Source organism: Kwoniella mangroviensis, assembly GCF_000507465.2.
Source record: "Kwoniella mangroviensis CBS 8507 chromosome 1 map unlocalized Ctg01, whole genome shotgun sequence".
Taxonomy (NCBI): domain Eukaryota; kingdom Fungi; phylum Basidiomycota; class Tremellomycetes; order Tremellales; family Cryptococcaceae; genus Kwoniella; species Kwoniella mangrovensis.
Window position 1 is genome coordinate 5,695,191 of NW_027062533.1, and position 16,182 is coordinate 5,711,372.

General features: G+C 43.2%; 4 protein-coding genes across 4 annotated transcripts; all 4 read left to right on the forward strand.

Annotated features, from left to right (window-relative positions):
- Positions 1 to 201: 201 nt before the first annotated feature.
- Positions 202 to 3,048, forward strand: I203_102133 (uncharacterized protein; the record flags this gene model as incomplete). Its single annotated transcript, XM_019146637.1, has 1 exon — positions 202 to 3,048. One exon carries the CDS (start codon positions 202 to 204, stop codon positions 3,046 to 3,048), a length of 2,847 nt encoding a protein of 948 aa, XP_019004170.1.
- A 1,385-nt stretch (positions 3,049 to 4,433) lies between these two features.
- Positions 4,434 to 10,263, forward strand: I203_102134 (uncharacterized protein; the record flags this gene model as incomplete). Its single annotated transcript, XM_019146638.1, has 8 exons — positions 4,434 to 5,448; positions 5,567 to 5,924; positions 5,992 to 6,423; positions 6,484 to 6,578; positions 6,628 to 6,846; positions 6,897 to 8,266; positions 8,328 to 8,548; positions 8,604 to 10,263. 8 exons carry the CDS (start codon positions 4,434 to 4,436, stop codon positions 10,261 to 10,263), a joined length of 5,370 nt encoding a protein of 1,789 aa, XP_019004171.1.
- A 914-nt stretch (positions 10,264 to 11,177) lies between these two features.
- Positions 11,178 to 12,609, forward strand: I203_102135 (uncharacterized protein; the record flags this gene model as incomplete). Its single annotated transcript, XM_019146639.1, has 5 exons — positions 11,178 to 11,240; positions 11,298 to 11,546; positions 11,667 to 12,165; positions 12,239 to 12,372; positions 12,439 to 12,609. 5 exons carry the CDS (start codon positions 11,178 to 11,180, stop codon positions 12,607 to 12,609), a joined length of 1,116 nt encoding a protein of 371 aa, XP_019004172.1.
- Positions 12,610 to 13,042: 433 nt separating this feature from the next.
- On the forward strand, positions 13,043 to 15,791 carry I203_102136 (uncharacterized protein; the record flags this gene model as incomplete). The annotated part of the gene is made up of 21 exons (XM_065517032.1): positions 13,043 to 13,144; positions 13,245 to 13,273; positions 13,360 to 13,390; positions 13,461 to 13,477; positions 13,558 to 13,678; positions 13,733 to 13,843; positions 13,917 to 13,932; positions 14,011 to 14,028; positions 14,105 to 14,175; positions 14,250 to 14,276; positions 14,346 to 14,397; positions 14,453 to 14,555; positions 14,647 to 14,722; positions 14,810 to 14,850; positions 14,931 to 15,029; positions 15,121 to 15,175; positions 15,263 to 15,369; positions 15,428 to 15,436; positions 15,515 to 15,569; positions 15,626 to 15,708; positions 15,764 to 15,791. The coding sequence occupies 21 exons, from the start codon at positions 13,043 to 13,045 to the stop codon at positions 15,789 to 15,791; spliced, it is 1,251 nt and encodes a 416-aa protein (XP_065373850.1).
- Positions 15,792 to 16,182: the final 391 nt, after the last annotated feature.

Sequence of the window (16,182 nt, forward strand, 5' to 3'; positions counted from 1 at the left end):
ATTATATTCTGATCTATATACATATCCATTCCGAAATTACCAAGCTCAGCACACAAGTAAGGTCGTGAGAAGATATATATACTCGATATGGGAATGACAGGCGGTATATGACGTGAGCACATTCTCCGTTCTAATGTGCGGTCAATCTCTATCACTCTGGCTGACGGTGTCATTTGATTTTGCAGATCAAGTAAATGAACGATGTCTAGTAAGGTCAAAGTTGTTGCTTGTGTAAGTACGACTCTGAGATCCACGCCACACCTTCGACCTGCTCTACCTTTCATCAATCCACCAAGACATTCAACTGGTACCCAGGCTACGTCAGGACATGATCCTAATTTACCTGGATGTTCAAAATGGTTTTCATCGACCTGTTCTCAATTGACGATTCCTCAACGAACATTCTTCACCTCCAACCATGACTCGTCGCCTTCTCAACAAGCCACAAGAATACTGCCTGCCAAAGATCAAAATGAAGAGGAATTTCATCTACACAAAACGACATCAACACCTCATCTACCTCTCCCACCTCGATTACCTTATTCACCCAATTCATACCCTTTCAAAAGACATATGGAGATCCTATCCCTCTCACTTTACTCATGTACGGTGGACGAATCATGGACGGTATATACATCCTTACATCCTTCGTTGAGACGATACATCCCAGACGAAACGTTTAAATCCCTCGTAGGCCATCAGGTAGCTCACCCGGAACAGCAAAAAGCCTGGAGTAGGGTTAGAACTCTATTGAGATTGGCGAAGAAATGTAGGATGTCCTTGAGTGAGATTGATCAGAAGGATTTGATAAGGATCATCAGATTAGGTCTGAGGAGGTATAGAGCAGAGTACGATAGGAGTAAAGAAGGTGAAAGTGAAGAGGATGATATTTACAAATTGGTTAAGAAATTATGGATAACGCTAGAGAGCAAAATACCGTTAGATCAATTTCCACATGAATTGAAGAGAGGGTGGTTGGGATTACACTTGAAAAGGTTACAAAAGTTAGGAAAGAAAGGTAGAGCTAACAAAGAGGAGATCAGCGATCGTATCAAAGATATAGAAGAAATGGTTATAGATATGGTCAAGAAAGGAGCTATAAATACTTCTTTAGGTCACTACATCGGAGACATCTTGATATCTTCGAGCGGTAATACCTTGGATGGTCTCAAACGATCTTTCAAGAATTTAACGTTGTGTATAGCTCAAGGGGTCAATATAAAACACGCTCATCTTCACAAGATAGTGAGAAAGTTGGACGTGGTATGGTCAAAAGAAGGAAACACCGCAAATTCAGAATACTTCATCCCCTCTGTGTTGGAATCATTAAACATCGACCCGATCTCCAACACATCCCGCATACTATATTCAGCATTAGATACTTCGACCAGAAGAGCCAGAACCAGAGTACAAAAAGCTTTAGGACTTTTAGAAGATCATCAATCAAGTGTTGGAGGATTGATAGGAAGAGGGATTTCAGTTTCTAAATCTACTGGAGGAGACATCTTGGTCAGGTTAGATACAGCTATACGTTTACTTGAACTTGCTCTTCAGCAAAAAGAAGGAGATTGTGGGGCATTAATCTCATCATTAACTATTGCTTTACACCACGCGAAACGGTCTACACCTCATTCATCCTCTTCAATACAAGATATCGACAAATCGATCATTCGGTATGTCAGATCATTACATGAAAGTCAAGTCATACCCCAACTGTCGTCCGAGTCGATCATCCCTTTATTCAAATTGATTCTTTCGGTCTTACCTTCATCAGAAGCTTATATCCTATCAAGGAAAATCTACCAACACGCTCGATCAACTACCCCTCTGTTCAAATGGTCACTCAAGAACTTATACCTATGGCAAAAGTTATTCAGATATTCCCTTACCTCGCCGAATCTGCACTTACATTTCGCCTCTCGGCTTTACACCGACCTGCTGGCCGATGGATTATCGATTCGAAAACCAGATATGTTATTGTTGATCCGTTCGACAGGTATGAAATCCAGTCCATCGAGAGCGATATTGTTAGAAAGACATATAAAAGATTACTTGTGGTCCGCAAATCATGGTCATTCCCTTCCACCTCTTGTATTAGCTTTGACCCAAGGTTTGACACACGGTGGAATACAAGATACGGATTTGGCGTTGAACCTGACTGAAAGGTTGTTACAAGATCAACCTGTCCCTGTACAGGTACTAGAAATCTTGGTGTCCAACTTGTCGAGATCTACAAGATCACAAGATAGAATCAGGGTAATTCAACTTCTACAACAGGTTGATGGGAAGGATAGCAACGCGATCAGATTGTATAATATCGTATTATCAAATTCCATCAAATCGTCTTCCTCAACTAGTGGAATACCAGATGATGTAAGAGAGGAAAATGGGAGGTTGAGTCATCAAGAGACCTTGGGATATGCTATATACCTATACAAGGAGATGATCTCCAAGGGGATCAAACCTAATAATAGGATCGTATCGAATATGATTAGAGTGTTGCTAGATTCGGGTCATTTGGATTCGGCTTTGGATGTATTCAAAGCTTCGATCGATTCGTCTTCTACTCAGGGAAGAACGGGTTTTAGGATAAAATCGAATGTCGTCGGAAGGTTGATGGTCAATCTTGCCATGGCCAACAGAACCACGGAGGCGAATCAAGTAGAATCATCTTGGAGAAAGATCAACGAGACGTCGGAAGGGAAGGTATGGGATAAAGGTGTAATTGGAGCTAGGATACTGATTGATATAAAAGATGGGAAAGAGGTTGATATGGATCAAATCATGAAACAAACAGGTTGGAAAGGTAAAAAAGGATTTTTGAATTTTTTACAAAGTCTCAGACCACCTTCGTCAACTCCGCCTACTCTCACCCCTGCATTGGTAAAAGACCGAGTGGATTCAGAGACGAGAGAAGTAATAATGAATCATGATGATGGGAATGATCAAAGTGTAAGGTTCGCTTGGGATCCGAATAGAAGGAATGAAAGAGATAGCGTTAGGGTGGATCTTTGCATGTCATCAGAATTTGGTATGATATATCATTAGTATGGATTCACTTGTTGTACAGTATCGCATATTCATACAATGTAACATTGCATTCTGGAAAATATTGCAGGTTGCGATATGTAGCTCACGAGACTTGGTGATCGTATTTGAGAGTGTCAACATCGGATGTGTGATGTTGCAATATGACCGCCGGTCTCAAACGCGTTTGCTTGTGCATCACCAGATATCTTGGATGAGTTATCGGATCCGAAATGGTTACCTGAACACATACACGAAAAAGCAGACGTCGACTTGTGCTATTGGTAAGGCAGGGCTAAGGGTGTTCCGGCGTAAGCTGACTAAGTGTTATGTCTATGCAGTCCAACCGGGAATGTCTATCGGAAGTTACGGACGCGACTGTGGTTGTTCCTGAATACAGGTCGCATAGGAAATGTTCACGTTTTTGCAGTTGTGCACTCACTGTGCGATGAATTCTCAAGGCCGCCGGATCCACTCAATCACTCAGAGTCGTATCTTGCCGTCAATCTGTATGTCGAATGTTGACATGGACGTGTATGTTACTTTGGCCATCACCGATATCGAAGAGCATAAGTGTACCAATAAAGGATACGACCAAGGGACACAAGAACGAACACGGATATCTCAATGAAAAGCTCATCCAGTGCCACGAGTTTAATGATCCATCACCACCACCACCTTTGATCATACACATACACATACACATACACATAGACACCTTCACACTCCATTCATCATCAAACAACATCAAACATCCTTCAAAGTCAACACCTTTACATACTCTTCATATCTATCCAATTAATCATCCACCACCACAACAGTACGATTGGGTGACATTCTCACTAGGTTAGTGAAACGGGTTATCAAGGTGCGATTTCACACCGCTTTCAACGAAAACCTTCGTCATCAATCAAGATTACAATCATAACAACCTTGACAACCAGGAAAAAATCCTTCATGACCGATTAGAAGTAAGAGTAGGAAACGACTAAATCAAAGATAATTGAGATCAAGGCTATACAACGACGTATCCGTCCAAAGTGACGCTCGGGTGACGCGGTGGTCTGTGAATAGACAATCTACACATCCCTAACCACCTGCCGATGTCGATAGGGAAACGGCTCTCACCTCACAGTGGATTTAGATTTTGGTTCCTACGTCGCTTCATATAGTTTCGTCAGACCACTTCATATCGAGTACTCAGATAGAAAATACATTAGACTGTAGGATAGCTGAAAAGTAGTTGGTGAGTGTTATACCCAAGACCAAGTCATATCAGTAGAAAGTCAACTGACATGACCGGCAGTAGATCTATATCTTCACAGCCCCCCAAAGTAGACCGATACAACCATTACATTCATTTGACCCACACTCGTTACTCATTACTGAATCTATCTCATTTCATCATGTCGCATCTCGACCCCTCTTATCCCAATAATCCCTACGGGTCATCCTCATCTTCATACTCTCTCGACCCATCCTCATCCACCTCTCGACTAAATCCCAATCCCAATCCCGATTCCTCAGCAATGATCTCTTCCGGTCAACCTCAACGCTCATACTTGAACGTAGATGATTCAGAGGGAGAAGAAGAAGTATTTGATCGACATTCGATTGATCCCGAATTACGTCTGAGGACCGTTCGTACCGCTCATTCAGTGTTAGCTGAATCGATCAAATCCGAGGCATTAGCTGAAAAACGAGCAAAGCGGAGGACACTGTTCAAAAGTATGAGAAGGAAAGCTTCTGGTATAGGAAGTAAGAGGAGAAAGACATCGGTGGTTGAAGAAGGAAACACGGAATTATCAGAAGGTTCACAAAGTAGGAGAGATACTCAAAGTACGATTCATACACCTCCGATTCCCCAATCAGAATTCGGCTCGCCTCAGAAATCTGTACCCACTATAGAGGTCTCACCACCACAACCACAACCATCGTCTGAACCTGGACCAAGTCTGACAGAAAAGATCAAAGGTAAAGGGAAGGCGAAAGCACCCCCACCACGAAGAAGCGTATATGTCAATATCAACCTTCCCCGTAATCTCCTTAATGTCAAGGGTGATCCGATAGCTCGATATGTACGAAACAAAGTTAGAACTTCCAAATATACTCTAGTCACCTTCATACCCAAGAACCTCTTTGAACAATTTAGGAGAGTTGCCAATATCTATTTCCTCTTCTTGGTGATAATTCAACTATTTAGTGTGTTTGGAGCACCAAATGCTCAGATTGGTATGTTGCCCCTATTGGCGATATTGGGTATGACGGCGATCAAAGATGGGATAGAAGATTGGAGAAGATCAAAATTGGATGATCAGGTCAATAATTCAGCTACGACGAAATTGGCTGGCGGTTGGAGGAATTTTAATCAGCCGAGGGATCCGAGGAATTGGCTGGAAAGATTGTTTAATGTTGGATTAGGTGAGTTAAAATTTTGAGCTTTCTGCGGGCCAAGTGATATATGCATGGGTATGATGAAAGCAGATTAGGAACAAATGTAGGATGTACTTGACAGACATTGCGCTGACATTTTGTATAGCCCCAGGCAAGACGTCCAAAGGTGTTAAAAAGCTGCGAGAGCGGGAGGGAAGTGCAGGCAATAAGATCATGATGGAGGATAGTCAGAAATCATGGGATCAAGATCCACAGGAAGAACTAGATGTGGTAGTGGTGGACAAAGAATCTTATCCTCTTTCGACGATGCCTTCGACCGTCATCCCCTCTCTGAATATCACCGAATCGACTACTCCTGATCTGCCGAACGAAGAGGGGTTCCGACAGTCTTTGATGTTGAGGAAAACTTCGAGTCTGCCCAGTATGGCATCAAGGAGGAGTAATGGTGTTGTCGATTGGAATAGACCAACTTCAGGGAGTATTCAGTGGGAAAGGACTCTATGGTGAGTGGAAAAAGAAAATCCTATTGTAATCTCAGTTAGTCTGATGAAGTCGTTGGTGGTGACACAGGAAAAAACTCGAAGTTGGCGATTTGGTATTGCTACGAGATAACGAGCAAGTACCAGCGGACATCATCGTTCTTTCCACTTCCAATGCCGATAATCTATGCTTTGTCGAAACGAAAAACCTAGATGGAGAAACCAATCTGAAAATACGAAAAGCTTTGAGGGCAACTTCGTCGATATCGTCAGAAGAAGACCTTGAACACGCTCGATTTGTGGTGGATTCTGAACCTCCTCATGCCAATTTGTATACATACAATGGTGTGCTTCGATATTCCCCAGCAGATTCTTATGGTAAAGCTGAAGAACAAGCTGAAGGTATCACCATCAATGAATTGCTCCTGAGAGGATGTTCCATAAGGAATACGAAATGGGTTATTGGGATGGTCATTTTCACTGGTGCTGATACCAAGATCATGCTCAATGGTGGCGATACTCCGTACGTTCAGCTTCGTTTAGCCACTCGATGTCGTAAGCTGATTTGTATGTCACTCCATAGCTCTAAGCGAAGTAAGATCGAGAAAGAAACGAATTTCAACGTTATCATGAATTTTGTTATCCTGCTCGTCCTGTGTTTAGCAACTGCTTTACTTCGTAAGTGGAACCACCACTGGGAAAAGAAAGAATGCTGATAGACCTATAGACGGGTGGTACCGTTCACTTACTGGGACTAGTGCGGAAACATATGAGCCTGGTGCCGAAGCTAGCGACAACATTTACCTTGACTCGGTCATCATTTTCTTCTCCTGTCTTATCGTATTCCAGAATATCGTACCGATCTCGCTATATATCACTGTCGAGGTGGTGAAAACGGTTCAAGCGTACTTCATCTTTCAGGATGTGGAAATGTACTATGAACCTTGTGAGTGATACGAGATTCGCGGATTGAAGCTGAGCTGACATCCACCCTAGACGACACTCCCTGTGTACCCAAAACTTGGAACATCTCCGATGATCTTGGTCAGATCGAATATGTCTTCTCCGATAAAACCGGTACGCTGACACAGAACATCATGGAGTTCAAGAAATGCTCCATCCAAGGGAAGATCTTCGGTGAAGGTCTGACGGAAGCTATGATGGGAGCTGCGAAACGAGACGGTCAGGAAACTGGTCCTGCTATGGAAGATCAGGAGGTTGAATTAGCAGGACTCAAGGAGAAGATGCTTAAGATGATGAAACATACCATTCGAAATCGCTATCTCCGAGAAGACAAACTCACTCTCATCGCTCCTAACCTTGTCGATCACATGGCCAACCCTTCTGATCCCCTTCAACATCATATCATTGATTTCTTTCGAGCTTTAGCCATCTGTCATTCAGTACTGTCCGACGCTCCTGATCCATCGAGGCCTCACGAGTTGGACTATAAAGCCGAATCCCCAGATGAAGCTGCTTTAGTTGCCGCTGCTCGAGATGTTGGATTTCCTTTCATCAACAAGAATAACAACTACCTAGACATTGAAGTTATGGGGACACCCGAACGATGGATCCCATTGAAACTACTCGAGTTTAACAGTAGTAGGAAAAGGATGAGTGTTGTCGCCAGAAGTCCTGATGGAAGGATCATACTCTACTGCAAAGGAGCGGATAGTGTGATATACAGTCGACTTGATCTCAACCACGACGAAAACCTCAAGCAAACAACTCTGAAAGATTTAGAAACTTTCGCCAACGGTGGTTTGAGGACCTTGTGTATCGCTTATCGAGAACTATCCGAAGCTGAATTTGCAGATTGGTCGAAGAAGTATGATGCAGCTGCTGCCGCGACTGTCGACAGAGAAGGCGAGATTGAAAAGGCTTGTGAACTGGTTGAACATTCGTTGACTATTCTTGGAGCAACTGCATTGGAAGATAAATTGCAAGAAGGTGTACCAGACGCAATCGCGATGTTACATCGTGCAGGAATCAAATTATGGATTTTGACTGGAGACAAACTACAAACTGCCATCGAAATTGGATATAGTTGTAATCTCCTGACGAACGATATGGAAGTAATGATCATTTCGGCAGATTCGGAGGAAGGCGCAAGAGCTCAGATCGAAGCTGGTTTGAACAAAATCGCATCGGTGATTGGTCCACCACCCACCACTCCTGCTTCGGGCAAAATTATGAACCCTGGAATGAACACCTCTGCGACGTTCGCTGTAGTTATCGATGGTGAAAGTCTAAGATACGCTCTTCAACCTAGTTTGAAAGGATTGTTCTTGAGTCTTGGTACTCAGTGTTCTGCGGTGATTTGCTGTAGAGTTTCACCTTCCCAAAAAGCTTTGACCGTCAGACTTGTAAGTGCAATCCCTCACGTGGGACAGAACAAACGCTGATTGATCGCGATGCTATATACAGGTCAAAGAAGGATGTAATGCCATGACACTCTCGATTGGGGATGGTGCCAACGACGTCGCCATGATTCAAGAAGCGAATGTCGGCGTAGGTCTGTACGGTCTGGAAGGTTCTCAAGCTGCCATGTCTGCCGACTATGCTTTCGGGCAATTTAGATTCTTGACTAGGTTACTGCTCGTTCATGGGAGATGGTCATATGTCAGAGTGGCCAACATGCACGCGAAGTGAGTAAACCTTCTCTGAGTGGTTGTTACGATTGAACTGATCAACTGTGTTTAGCTTCTTCTACAAGAACGCTATCTTCACCATATCGATGTTCTGGTTCCTGATCTTCAGTTCATTCGACGCGACTTACTTGTTCGAATATACCTTCTTGTTGATGTACAACCTCTTTTACACCTCCCTTCCGGTTGCCGTATTAGGTACATTCGATCAGGACGTCAACGCTAAAGCCGCTATGGCATTCCCTCAGCTGTATAAACGTGGAATAGCCGGTGTGGAATATACTCGAACTCGATTCTGGCTTTATATGGCTGATGGATTGTATCAATCCGCGGTGATATTCTTCGTGCCCTTCTTCTGTTATGGCGGTGGCGAAACCTGGTCCTCTTCCGGCCGAGATACCAACTGTCTATACGATCTCGGAACCGCCGTTGCAGCGGCTGGTGTCTTGGCTGCAAACTCATATGTCGGAATCAACTCTCGATACTGGACGGTCATCACTTGGGTCATCATCATTGCTTCTACTCTTCTAGTCTTCATTTGGATCCCGATATATTCCTTCTTAGCTGTTTTCCCATACGCTGGAATAGTGGAGGTGATTTATCCAACTTTCACATTTTGGATGACGATCGGTATGACCTGGGCTATAGCCGTCGGACCTAGATGGTTGATTTCGGCCTTCAAGCAATCTTACTTCCCTAAAGATTCCGAATTGATCAGAGAAGCGTGGATCACCGGTCAACTGAAACGTGAATTAGGTATCAGACATCGAAAGGATAAGAAAAGGGATAATAAATCCGCTGGACAGGAAGAACCTAGTATACCATCACCTCAGAAATCGAAATCGAAAGGTGCACCGATCAGACAGAAGAGTCTAACGGATCATTTCTCATTCCAATCGAACTATACCGATGTGGACGACAGGGAAAGAGGAGCTTATCAAGCTGCTATGACTTTTAGTCCACGGAAAGATTTCTCAAGATCACCTGCTATGTCCGTTTCGCTTTCGGACGATAACAATCCGTATGGACCTGGATCTGGATCGGGTACTCATACACCTAGAAGCATGTTTTCATATCCACCTTCACCTAATCCTCCGCCCCATCAACAACAACAACAGTATTCACAAAATTTGATCAATTTTCAAAATTCACCTTCATCTTCGTCCTCGAGATTTGATGTCAATAGACCTTCATCGATGTTGTTAAGACAATTATCTGATCCTGGTCAACCTTCACCTACATCAAGAGGTTTTGATTTACGACCACCGGATGATGTTGGTATGGGTAGAAATCAATTGATCACTCCTGTATCTAGATTGTCATACACTTCACCGAGCGTATTTGATAATGTAGATAATGAAATTAGAAAAGAAGTCAGAAGATTATCGAAAGATTCAATCAATATCAAAACAGCTAGTCTGTCAGGTGAAAATTCACCTATTAAAGGTGATTCATCATCACCGACTAAGCGAAGGATGAGTTTACCTCTTTTTTCACCTTCTTCTGGTACCACGAGGGGAAATAATAATGAATCGACGGATATCTATGAAGAACCTGAACCTGAAGGAGATTTGTTCGCTCCTACTTCGGGTTCTGCAAGAGATCGTCATGAGTATACGAACACTAGTGCTGAAAGAAGTCCAACGAGAGGGAATGGAGATGGAGATGGTGGGAAATCACCGAGAGATGATGGTAAATATGGGTATGCCTTTTAAGATCAGCCTTTCCCAAGAAGACGAAGAGTGATGAATGAGATGGATAATCATAACATTGTAATGGATAGTCTGATACTATAGGATTTCGGTTATTTGGAACATTGGACTCTTCCCTTTTAGATTATACCTTGGATTTGATATATACGCAAAGTATACAAGCATATATTATTCCCCTCTTGCATACATTATGATCATGCGAATAGAAGTAAGATCGATCATTCATTGACCCGAACCCACCTGCTTTTTTGTATAAAATAGAATATAAACTATATGGCATGAATGATGTTCATGCATCTATGACTATAAAACTTCCCATGTTTCTTCTTCTTTCTCTTTTCCCTTGAAGAATAAGCCGTTGACTTGACTTGATATTTTGAATGATGATGCGAGATGGTTTGGAGGTTTGGCAAATATGTTTAGAAATCTACTGGGAGCTTGATTTCTTAAATCAGGATCGGAGAGAGACAGATGACAAGTATGAGTGCACAGATGAAATCACAACTGATTGGTTATTAGGAGGTTATGTGAGGTAGCCTAATCGGCTGGCAAGTCGCGTGAACAAGGATCCAGTAACTCACATGAAGCGAATCGACCAGAAACAGACAAGCGCACAGACGACACTGGTAGGGAGTGGATTACTGGAATACTGGAATACTGGAATTTCAGGAACGGAGAGTTAAGTTACTTTTATGAATATGTATTAGCGGATGACGTCAGTGACAAACCATATCCCAGACGTCACTTGCATCTTGCAATTGGTCTCGTGGCTGTCGCTAAGTGAGTCTATATAAACTCTGTATATGCTATATGACGTGCTGAAGATCTTTTTCTCTTTCTTCATTCCTACAGAGTATACCAATACATACCATACCCCCCCCCCATACCAATACCAATCACACTACCAATCAATCACCATGTCATTCATCAGACCTGCTACTGCTTCTATGAGACTCGCTGCTGCTCCACGAGCTGTCATGGTGAGTGTTCATCCCCCGTCTACTCCTTGTAGCTGACAAGTCGACTGTGCAACGTAGCGACCTCGAGCTCTCCCTAAACGAATCACTCCTATCCCTTCAACGGCCTCGAGAGGATTCAGACGAACGTATGCTACCACCCCTTCTACACCTGAACCATCGACTACACATAACACTCTCCTCTTCGCTGTACTCGCTGCTGTACTTGGTGTTGGAGTAGGAGGATATTTCTACCTCAAACCTGTTAGAGACGTCGCTGCTATTGCTCATGAGGGAGTGAAGAGCGCCAAGGAGAATGCTTCTCAGCTTGTGAGTTCAAAGTGCAATCCTTGTCAATTGCTTCGACCAATTTTCACTGTGATCTCTGCCACTGTGTGATATTTCCTGATTCGACTTTCAGTTGAGCTGACGATATCTCCTCTTCCACAGTCTACTGGTCTCTCAACATACGCCCAAGCCGTCCTTCCACCAGGAGCTTTCGCCTTATACCAAGCTCTTGACAAACAGGAAGGTGGTATCGCCGGTTTCCTATCCAAACTCAAGGGTAAAGACCTTGATGGGGCCTTGGACGAATTGAAGAATGTTGGAGGGGACGACGCCAAGAAGGTCATCGAGAAAATCCAACAGAAGGTCAAAGATGCCAAAGGCAAAATCGAAAATGTCGATTGGAAATCTCTCGCTACCGAGCTCAAAGATGATTTACCTGCTTCTGCCCAAGGGTTGATCGCTGTCATTGCTGGAAAGATCCCTGATAATATCAAAGACCTCGATTTCGACTTTGATAGTTTGATTAAGAAGGCTAAAGAAGTTGGTGGAGATCAATTGAAACAGGTTGAGGAGAGTGCCAGTAAAGTTTACAAGGAGGTGGAGAAAGCTAGGAAGGAAGGTAAAGATCAAGCGGATGCTTTCTTAAAGGGACTTAAGGAAGGTGAGCAGTCAGCCGCGTCATGGATGTGATGGTATGCGTGGTCTGTGAAGCTGACATGCTGAATATTACGCAGCCGCCCCTGCCGATGTTGATTCGCTCATCAAACAGCTCAAAGAAGCTGCCAGCAAAGCTGGTTTGCCCGCTGACACCGCCGAGGCATGGTTGAAGAGCAAAGCTAAAGATGGAAAGGTTGATGCTGAGGCTTTGGTAAGTTATCTTTCTGTGCTTGTCCCTGTCCTGCTCGCGTAGCTGATGTTTGGAACGTCTGAACAGGCCAAACAAGTCGAATCCCGACTTAAGGACGCCGCTCAATACATCCCTGGGGAACCTAAAGATTTGATCAAGCAGGTCGAACAAGTTTCACCCTCTTTGGCTAAATTATTACAACAGGCTTTACAACAGGCCGACGTGATTGATGAGAAAGGTAACAAGAAGAAGCAATAAACGTAGCGTGATTGAAGCGTTGGGATGTAAAGTAGTAGAAACAGAAATGTGTAGCTTATATGATCAATAGTATACAAATACATATGTAGTAGAATCATACAAACAAAGATGAAGTGAAAAATGAAAAGAAGAAGAAGAAATCATGCATTTGGATCTCATGGTATCATGCTCTCCTGCCATTCAATCATTGGTTCTGCAGTTCAGATCCGTGGGAAACATCAGAGAGTGATCGTCATGACAGTGAATGACGAAAGTAGACTTGTCCATTTGCTATTTATGCATCTTGCATCAGTCTACCACCGTGTATATCAGTTGAACCTGATTCTGATTAGGCTTATACCATCTTCGAGAAGCTCTAAAAGACAACATTCCAACAGAACGAGATCAGAAATTTTGGTCATAAGATCAATCCAATTGCAGGAGGAATAACAATATGACATCGTTGTTCGATTTTGGATCAAAGGTCGTCAAAGACATCAAACATGAGACGGATTCTGAGGCTCATCAGTTTTTGAGGAAATATATCGATGATAGGGTGAGTAGGATCGAGTGACCCACCTTTCTACGCTCGCTGCCCCTTCAAATCATAGATGCAAGGTTTGTAGCTAACCACAGGGTTGCGTTGGTTTATGTAGCAAGACGTCAACGAATCTGGACCTACGATGTGAGTTCACCCAGATGCAAAAATATGTAATCAGCCAACCCATCTACCTGAAGAAGAAAGCTAATCTGGGGGTACGGATGATCTAGACCCGGTATCTTACATCCCGGAGGAACAGGCGTAACGTACTGTACCGACCGAGCTATGGCCAAAGGATATTCTTACGATGATGATCAATGGGCTAATCTAGGTCAAGGCGGACCAGAGGTGGGTTCGGGTCTGCGCTATAACACATATCGATGTCGTATCTGTATCAACTAATGTGAAATTGTTGTTGTATGTTATAGGTCGGTCCGTTACCTGACGGACCACCTCGACCTCAAAACGATAGATCTGAGTCAATGGGGAGATGAAGTGAATGAATATGGACCTACGACGGGGATCAAAGAATTGAGAGAAGCTGTTGCTGTGAGTATAGACGATCCTACAATGATACCTGGAGGTGCTGATTGGCACTCACAGGAATTATACAATGAGGAATATAGACAAGACCAAGAATCGAAATATACTTATGAGAATGTTTGCATCACTCCTGGAGGAAGAGCGGGTATGGCAAGGTTGGCAGCTGTCATCGTGAGTGATATATTCATCCCCGAGATATTTGAGGAGCTAGCACTGATGCTTACAATTGTGAAAATTCGAATAGGGGGATGTATACTGTGGTGAGTTATCATCCTCATGCACGAACATTGCATGGATTCGATGGCAGGTCATATAAATGATGATTCTTGTCGGAATAGCCTATCAGATACCTGAATGTGAGTTTGATTTCCTTCCCATTCCAGCTTTCCTCCGGGATGTAAGGGGATATCTTTCTAATGGTTTGATGGACAGATACAACATATTTGGAAGTTTTGTCGGTATTCAAAAGACTTATACCTATACCCACCGCTTTAGATGCCAGAGTGAGCCATACCGCTGAGCAGACTCGAGAATGGGAGAAGGGTTGCTTGACTGACGGATGACTTTCGAACGGCAGGACAAATACAAGCTGAACTTGGAACAAGTGAGCATACCCTCACCTATACGTTCACGTATTATACTGTAGAGTTGATCAGTCGGTTCTGGCATTTAGTTGAAAGCAGAGATAGAGAATTTGAACCTTAGTGTAGTGATAGCTTCAAATCGTGAGTCCACCCATCTACCTTTGACACCTCGAATACTTACATCTGCTCGGGACAGCTCGTAATCCCACTGGACAATGTATATCTGGAGACGAACTGCGTGACCTCGTACATCTAGCTAGGGAGAAGACGACGGTCATATTGGATGAATTTTATAGTTGGTGCGTATTGCATCTATCTCATCAAAAACCAATGACAGTAGTATACTGTTCGATTCGTATTGGTATTGAACTTGAACTACTCGTTTTTCAGGTATCAGTACCCTGATGATCCCAAGGAGCTGGGGACTAGCTTGAGCGGTGCGAGATATGTCGAAGATGTTAATGAGGTATGTATCATACATGTCATAGGGAGTAGACTGTGGGAAAGGGAAGAAAGATATATGCACTGATAGGATGGGTAATTGATTGAGCAGGATCCGGTGATTCTGCTTAATGGGTTGACCAAAGGATTCCGGCAAGTATATTTACATTGCAAAAGTGTCATCTCGTTAATATGAATGATGCGATGGACTGACGAGTAAGTGCAAAATACAGATTACCAGGTTGGAGAGTATGCTGGGTAGTAGCTCCCAAGAATGTAATCAGTGCTATCTCACAATCTGGCAGTTTCTTAGATGGAGGTGCATCGCATGTGTGAGTGTTTGTGACGATTTACCCAAAGTGAACATGTCTGCTGTGAATCAAGTAACTCAGGATTCACTGGCTAAACTGTTCCTTGTGACAGATTGCAGAAAGCCGCTATACCTTTATTAGACTACGAGAGAGTTCAACAAGATAAGGTGAGTCTAATAATCCGTTGATCCTAGAGTACCATTGTACCTCGTATTCAGCTCAGGTTTCCTGCCTCCTTGATGACTGTTCTATAGATATCACTCCAGATAGCTTTCCGGATCAAACGAGACCATGTACTCGATAGATTAGAAAAGATGGGATTAAAAGTTTCCATACCGCCCGTAGCGACGTTCTACATATGGTTAGATCTTAAAGGACTGAATAGTCCTCTCAACAACGGTCTGACATTCTTTGAAGAGCTGTGAAAAGTAAGTATAGTAATAATTCATCGAGATCATAAGCTGATCCGACTTGGTGTGATTGTTGGTTGCGTTTGGGTGAAAAAGGAAAAAACCATTTGTGTTCCTGGAATATTTTTCGATATTCATCCTTCTCATCGACGTAACTTGATTCATTCACCTTGTCATCATTTTGTAAGACTTAGTTTTGGACCAAAGTTGTCGGAGTTGGACAGAGGGTTGGATGCGATTGAAAGATTGTTGAAGAAGTATAGAGAGACCCCTCATTTGCTAGGTATCGAGTGAGTTGGGTTGTATTGACATGAGGTCTAACAGCTGATAGAGCTTTGTGGATAGCTTTCAACCTTCTCCCACGAGGAATTGATGTAATAGAGATACAGGTAAAAGAACACTGCCAGGTTATTTCTACTCGTTTGGATGAATTATGCTTTATGCATGGTGTGGACGAGTCGGGTTCTCGTTTAACCGGGTTGTATGGGTTGTGTGATATGGGATGGGATTATTTAAGCGAGTGATCTGATTGGATGGCCCCGCCAAGCCATATATATGTCATCTACTCATCTACTCGACCACGGCGATTGATAGCAGAGTAACTGTGCACGATTGCAAGATTGCTTACTCATACTACCAAGTCAGCATCGAGTCGAGTCAATCCTACATCCTGAGCATAGTACAAGTCTGACTCTGTATATATACAAGAGCAAGCTGATCCTGTGAGCCTTCAGTCTGCATTTACGGAATATCATAGAGCAGAG